Source organism: Anolis sagrei, chromosome 1 (genome assembly GCF_037176765.1).
Source record: "Anolis sagrei isolate rAnoSag1 chromosome 1, rAnoSag1.mat, whole genome shotgun sequence".
NCBI lineage: Eukaryota > Metazoa > Chordata > Lepidosauria > Squamata > Dactyloidae > Anolis > Anolis sagrei.
The window spans coordinates 165707589-165715497 of NC_090021.1; the positions used below are offsets into that span (position 1 = coordinate 165707589).

Sequence of the window (7909 nt, forward strand, 5' to 3'; positions counted from 1 at the left end):
TGTTACTCAGTGTTATTAGTAGCATCCCTTTGAGAAGACAGAATAGTCAACAGTAATGCCAATAGATTTTTTTCTGAACTGTATGTACATTGAAACAAAGCCTTGCCTCAATTTTCACAGCTTGGATTTGCATCTTAAAATGACCTTAACCTATATGCGAGGCATTTGTTTGGTGTCACTGTTCTCTATATGACTTATCTCTGTAAAATACAGATTCTGTGCAGTTCTTCTGCCTGTTGTAAATTTCATAGGATGTTTGATCTCTTTGTTTCAGCCTGAGCCTTAGCATCTCCCCTCTAGCCATGCGACTGCCCATTCGCTGCCTCTCTGTTACCAAAGAGTTCAGTCATATTCTGGTGGGCCTCGAGGATGGCAAGCTGATTATCGTTGGCGTTGGGAAGCCAGCAGAGGTAAAACCTACCCTCAAGAACTTGATCTATCGAACAGTGGGAAACTCGCTTATTTCCGCTTTCCAGCTGAGCAAGCGATCGCCTCTTTGGCAGGACAAGTCTGAGCTCCCTAAAGGGAAGAAATAATTTCCTGTCATTTCTTTGCAACACAGCCCTTCTGCTAGAAACAAAGAATCGATGGGAAACATTTAGAAAAATCCATGTGTGCCAGTACTCATATACAGATTGTACTGGCTTGGGCTGAGTATGCTAACAATATTTTATGGTCCTTGCTTGTTTCAGTCACCAGGTAAATTGCTGCCTGCCCTAGAGCAATGTAATTCTGAGGACTTCATCAGACGGAGTTGCGGAAAATAAGGAAAAGTGAGGGAAATAATCTTGCGTGTAAAATTGTCTTCTTTGCGTGGGATTCTGTCTTTAAATAAGACAGAGAATTTTCTTACCCCCGCCCCCATTACACAGAATCACCTCCTCCCACCTCTCCACTTAGGGGAGACCTAAGGCACTGTTCTTAAGACAGACACTTCTTCTGGGCTCCTCAGTCCCATTACTCTAGAGCAGTGGTTCTCAACCTGGGCTCCCCAGATGTTTTTGGCCTACAACTCCCAGAAATCCTAGCCAGTTTACCAGCTGTTAGGATTTCTGGGAGTTGAAGGCCAAAAACATCTGGGGACCCCAGGTTGAGAACCACTGTGCTAAAGCTTTCCCCATGAGAACTCTTTCAGGAGTGAATTTTCATTCTGAGGGGAAGATGTCTCTCACTTCCTGTTGTCTCACCCCTGTTCTTAACTATGAGTCATTTGTAAGTCAGATGTCTGTAACCCAGGGATTGCCTGTATTCCTTTTTCGTTCCTAGGAGTACTAGTATTTTCGTTACTACTACTACTACTGGGAATTGAGGAGATTAAAATACAATGGTTTAATTTACCAGCTGTTAGGATTTCTAGGAGTTGAAGGCCCAAAACATCTGGGGACCCCAGGTTGAAAACCACTGCTCTAGAGGAAACCCAGGGCTCCATTTTTAAGAATGCCCATTCCTCTGCGTCACTGATACAATTCAACACGGGTGAATCTAATAGATCCTATCCCACATGCTTTTAAGCACTTCCCCCCAATTCCAGGGACATCAGGAGCTAAGAAGATGATTTCTCACCAGCTTCAGTTCCCCCTGGTTGCTCCACATTTCTGATACACTGAGTTCACTGACAAAAAACTATGGATGACATCAAGAGGTCAAATGATAGGCTCCATGGTACTTTGTCCATGAACTGTTTTAGAAGTATGTAGAAACAGGGGGTGGGGTGGTGACTTTCATGTGATGAAGTCCTAAAGCATCAATGCTACTTGCAGTTCTTGACATTATCTTATGTCAGAGTCTTCTGTAGGCTGTCATTCTCCTTTCAGAGCCATGACTTTCTGAGTCATCATTGCTAGTTAGCACATCAGTACAATGCTCCTGTCCTCTCTTTTGCACCCTCCAACCAGCATTTGTCTTGTCTTACTTGGACAATAATTATGGTTTTGAACTAGGGAAGGCCAAACATTACTGGGAGATGAGAGAATAGTTTCAGAAGAAAAGAGCCTAGACTCATCCTGAGACCAGGGAGGTTCTATGGGCTGCACTTGCATGTGATGAAGTCCTAAAACAGTGGTTCTCAAGCTATGGGTCCCCAGATGTTTTGGCCTTCAACTCCCAGAAATCCTAACAGCTGGTAAACTGGCTAGGATTTCTGGGAGTTGTAGGCCAAAACCCTTGGGGATCCACAGGTTGAGAACCACTGTCCTAAAGTATCAACACTACTTGCATTTCCTGACATCAGACCTTGGAAACAACACTAATTTAGACTGTTATGAGATGTTTTTAGAATATTATTTAGGTTTTCACTTGATTGCTTTCTGGTTTATAGTTAAGCATTGACTGAATGGCACATTTTGCCATGGGTTTGGATGGTAAATAGAAAGAAATTGGATGCAAGTATCCATTGCACAGTGTTCACTAGGCCTGCACCTTAGCCCTGCTGCACAAAAGGGGTCTCACCAAAGGTATTTCTCAGAGCAACTACGCCAAAGTCCTCCAGTGCCACTGAGGAAAAAGGCAAACGTAAGCGTTCTGAACTGATGGAATTAACCAACGTCTTCTGTGAGAAAACTTCTTCTGATTTCACAGTGATGCCTCACAGGGTGTATTCTTAAGTCAAGCAAACCTCAGCACTAACACCTGCAGAAGATGCCAGGAAATAACTGAGAATTTTCTTATACTTTTTCCTGAGGGGCAAGTAACCGCTTTTGCCGTTTGTTTCTCAAATGTCATGCTGGGGGAATCACGCAAGCACTTGCACATTTCTGGAAGATTTTTGCACTGATTGCCTCTGATCCAAAACCTAAATGGGGCCTGAGCCATAGGTCTGAGAAAGGCAAAAGCACCCACGCACTGCACTATTGCTTAGGAATTATGGCACATTTGCCAAAAAATTTTGGCGTGCTTCTAAAATCATAGAAAGGCATGTGCCTCTAAAGTCACCAGCCTAATCAGGCCATTATGGATGTGGGCAAAGGCTTTCATTTCTTATTTATTTTGAAATTTTATTTTATTTCATAATAGATTGTATGATATGCTAATTATTTCACTCAAGAACAATTTCAATATGTATTTTGAATTGGGACCATGACAGTTTTATCTTTCCATTTTCTCATTGCTCTTGTGCAGAATCATATTTTATTTTGCTGTCCAACCTTCACCACCCCAAAACATTGTCAAGTGCTTAGTTTTAGCTCTAAGCGCTGTCCTATGCAAGTCTAGAAATCTCCCATTGTGTTCAGAACCTTGTACATTCACTTATGAATTCAGCATTATGTGGATATTCCTGCTTAATATGGTGCCTTTTTTACGAAACTGGATTCCCCCCCTCCAAAAAAGCACCAAAATGAGTCCAAATTCCTTTTTCTTCAAGAAGTAGAACATTTTAGCGAGATGCCAAGTGCTGTCTCTATAAAAACACTTGACAATGTGACCCATACCAGTTCCAGTATACAACAGAGACATCCACATTGTTTTGCTTGTCTGTCTGCTTTAGAATTTTCCAAGCACTATTGCCAAAATAAATGGCCTTTTTTTTTGTATGTTCGCTCTGTATCTTGTGCTGCCTACGCTTTTGCAGATTTGTCTGAAGTTTTTATTTAATTTATCCCTTTTATCCGCTCCCTCCCCCCTTCCTTTTTGTTTCTCTGAATTATTCTGAACAGATGCGGGCAGGCCAACTCTCCCGAAAGTTATGGGGTTCAAGCAAACGGATCAGCCAGATTTCATCAGGAGAAACTGAATATAACACTCAAGATTCCATGTGATTTCTGCTTCTGCCTTCTCTTGAGAGATACCACACATTTATTTAATTCTTTCTGATCAAATTTCAATCATATCTCTGAACTTTCTCAGTTACGTTGGGGCAACAGCACAATTTCCACAGGCAGATATGCAAATTGGCATCTGTTGTTTCTTCTACTTTTAATAGAAACAGAAGCAATAAGCCAATTCAGCATTAAATATATTGAGTGTTTATGTGTGCACGTACAGGTGTCAGAGGTTAACAGGTGTTGGCATTTGCATATGAAAATCACAATCCTAGGTAATAATAATAATAATAATAATAATAATAATAATAATTATTATTATTATTATTATTAATATACTGCCCTGTCTCCCCAAGGGGGCTCAGGGCGGTTTCCGACAAATAAGGCAAAACATTTGATTGTCAAAAAAGGAAAACCATACAGACAAATAAAATATAAAATCCTACTAAAACATACATACAAATTTTAAAATCTGGCAATGTGAAAATCAAGATGTCTAAACTCTTTGGACTCATATTTTGGAATATGGCAAATATTTCTGGGTTAGCATTCCCTCTTGTAAAAACACTTACCTGGGCTTGCTGATCTGAATCACCACAATGCTGCTATTCAGTGTCACCTATAAACTATGAAGGCCATGATCCAGTGATCCAATTTGCTAGATCATGATACTTTGCTAACTTGCTGCTAAGCCCCACTTCTTTTTCAAGTCCTTATAAACACATTCTAAAGCAGCCTTGTGATCAAAAGTCTTTAGGGGTAGGAATATTGTTGCTGTACCAAAAATAGAACAAAACAAACAAGAAGAAAATTTCCAGTTTGACCCCCAGATATGAGCCATGTGATCTTCTGCATTTTAGCAATTCCTTTAAATTATTTCACATTTTGTTTTTAAAAACCTCCCTCCTTTCACCGTGAGTCCTTCTTACTTTGATAAATCTGAACTGAAAAAATGCAATTTTTTAGACCCAAGGAATGGGGTAAGTTTGTCCTGGTCAGGGTGTGTGTCTTTTGATATATTATTTAGATGAGCCTTTTTGTTGTTTGCTACAACCTGCTTTAAATATTGTATTTTCCGTCTCCAGGCAGAATAGTTCTTTCGGAAGTGTCTCTGTTGCATTGTTTTCCTGTCACATCCTGGCTTGCTCATGCATGAATATGAATGGCAACATAGCAGAGGTAGAGAGCAGGACAGTGCTCTTCATATCATGCTAGTATGATGTACTTCCCTCTTGAACACAAAACTTGATTCACTTCCAAAATTAAGAAAATATTTTTGAGTATTACATTCAGACTTAGAGGGAAAAGGAATTGAATATTCCAAGGTTATTGAAGTATGTATTTATAGCTGAAAACTGTAGATAAGGAAGGATTATTGAATGTAGATAAACGTCTGATCCATCAGACACCAACCTGTAATTAGAAATATCCACAAAGAGTTCCTCCTGAGTCTGATCCTGTATGTGAGATAAAGGTATGAGAAAAGATGTCACTGAACACTCAAGTAGTTGTTTTGTATGGTGATGTAGTATTTGAACAGCAATATTCACTTTTTGGAGTATGCGCGCTTAATGTAGAGACCTAAAAGTGTGACAGATAGTTAGCTTGTCATGAGGAAGTCTCATGCAAAGAGGAATGGGGTGCTGACATTTATTTAGTTTGATTTAGAAGTATTTGAGAAAGAGGAAAAAATTAATGAGAGGAAGCTAAGCACTACATGTAGTTATAGTTATTTATTTAGACTGTACATTTCACAACTGACATCTATATTTTTTCTGCACAAGTGGAACTATATTGCCCAGAAACAGTAGCATATGCACTGGAACATTTTATCTTTGTTTTTCTTATAATTAGTTGTTTGGGACTCCTGTGTGTATTTTACTTATGAGAAGAGTATTATCTAAAGATAGGGTGGATGAGCAGTAATTTGTTATGGTGTTGCCATATGTCTGCTTAAGACAATTTTATGAAAATGGCTGTACCACTTCTTCCTGATTTGCTTCAAGGCTGAAAAGGACACTGAACCGGTAGGAGAAACACATAAAAGCATGGAGATAGTGTCAGGAAACCTTACTGATGTGTTGAACTACATTTTTTTAACCATGCTGTCTGGTTTAATGGGAGCACATCTGAAGGACAACAGGATGATGAAGGCAATTTGTGTGAACCATGTTTGTCTTTTGTGAGAACAAAATTGTGTTCTCGTATTACACTCAAACTAGTTGCAGTGAGGATTCTGCTTGTCCAAAGGTGCAGTCCTAAATTCACCTCCAGTGGGTATGAGCCCCACAGAAATCAACTGGATGTACTTTAGAACAAACTAAACCAGTGGTTCTCAACCTGTGGGTCCCCAGGTGTTTTGGCCTACAACTGCCAGAAATCCCAGCCAGTTTACCAGCTGTTAGGATTTATGGGAATTGAAGGCTAAAACATCTGGAGACCCACAGGTTGAAAACCACTGGAATAGAGGATTTTTCTGTAAGAAAAATCCTGTTATCTTTATTGCTGTTATCTTTTGAAAAATAAAAAATAGACACCTGATTTGGATGTAAAAATTATGATTAAGATATGGAATACAGAGACATATGGAATAGTTCTGCTAATTTGTTATACTTATACAAGCTTTGCTTACTAGGGATGTCAGCTATGATTTTAAGGGATTAATAGAATTTTCACACAACACAGAATTTTGAAAATAATATCAACACTAACAACATGGAAACAAGTTTAAAACGAAAATAGTATAGGAGCAATACCAGAGATAACCCAAAAACTGTTTATGAAAGTGGTTTGTTAGAATGTAAAAAAAACTTAAAGGAGTATTGCTAGAAGTTTGGATTGGGTGTTTTTATGGTGACGTCACTAAAGGAGCAATTTGAGGACCGTATGTTCATGGTTCTGTAAGTGTGTGGGTGAAAGCTGTATGTTTCAGATTGTTTTTAATGTGAGTGACATTTCAACCTGGCAAATGCCAATTTGCATTAGCGTTAGACCAGAAAGTCAAGTCTGGTGGGTTTCCATGTACATCTCTTTCTTGAATGAGATCCAACGTGATGTTCCTATAACTGCACCAGTTTCCTCCCCGCTTCCATGGTTCAAGTAGCTAATAAGTCTTACCATGTTGTTGAGTCAATAAATAAAAAATGTTAGGCCATTTTCAAAATTATTATTCTGAAAAACAATATGTTTCCATTCAACAGTGCAGTTATAAAGAGCCCCTCCTTTAAGTATAATTCCATTTCCATCCAGAAAATACTGAATGCAGTCCATAAGACTAAGGCCAGGAGGTATGGAATTTGACTGGAATAAGAAATAGGCTGAGGCATGTTTTCTTCTGTTTCTTTAGTATTATGCAAAGACACATATCTTTGTGTGATAGTTGACATTCATAAAAGGTACTGATTTGCAGCCAAGCTATGCAAGTGGGATTCAGTGCTCTGTTGCCTGGCTAGATTCCCGTTTCTTTTTTGAAATCTATTTTTTTTAATATGATTCTATCTAAAATGGCAGAAGCAAATGGTGGAACCTGTTAGTTATTTTCATGTCCACATGCTAGGACTTGAGTAATAACTTTGCAACCAAAGTCAGAACAGATAAAAACTATCCTGAGTACAAACACTGGACCATTTTTCTAATAACTATCATTCCTTTTGTTGTATTTATTTATTCACACCTTCCTTAGAAAACTGGAAGGAACTTAAGGAGTATTAAAATGATAAAATATACAATGGCAAACAGCAACATTAGCCTACCTAGTTTGCTTTAATTGAGTGGTACTTGTCAGTCAAAACTTTGCAATTTCAGTATCTTTCCTTTCAGTAGAACTAAGATTGCATTTTGCATAATATAAATATTATATTAATATAAATATTATAATAAATACTAAAAATGGCACTATTTCAATTGCGGGCATGAAAGGTGATGACTAAATATAATCCCACTGAAAATCCTTCTTGTTCATTATGTGTAACATGGGAAATAGCATTTGCCTTTTGTTCAGAAATTCTTGATTGCTTTTCACCATATTAGAACAAATTAAGACAAAGAGCAAACAGATTGCAGAGAACAGCTATTGTCTTTAAGCTGTGAGAGGTGAGGTTATTTGTGTGAACAAAGGACTGTGTTGCTGTGAATTTTGTGGGCTATAGCTA

General features: G+C 38.5%; 1 protein-coding gene across 3 annotated transcripts in view; it reads left to right on the forward strand.

Annotated features, from left to right (window-relative positions):
* The window catches only part of NBEAL1 (neurobeachin like 1), a 134184-nt gene extending 126676 nt beyond the window's left edge, over positions 1 to 7508 (forward strand). For 2 of the 3 annotated variants that reach the window (XM_060783055.2, XM_060783067.2), the window contains 2 exons: positions 275 to 410; positions 3654 to 7508. In XM_060783055.2, the coding sequence (XP_060639038.2) occupies positions 275 to 410; positions 3654 to 3755 (238 nt within the window). In that variant the 3' untranslated portion in view covers positions 3756 to 7508. Of the gene's footprint in view, positions 1 to 274 lie in introns of all 3 variants that reach the window. The other variant, XM_060783047.2, reaches the window with a different exon arrangement.
* The last annotated feature ends 401 nt before the right edge of the window (positions 7509 to 7909 follow it).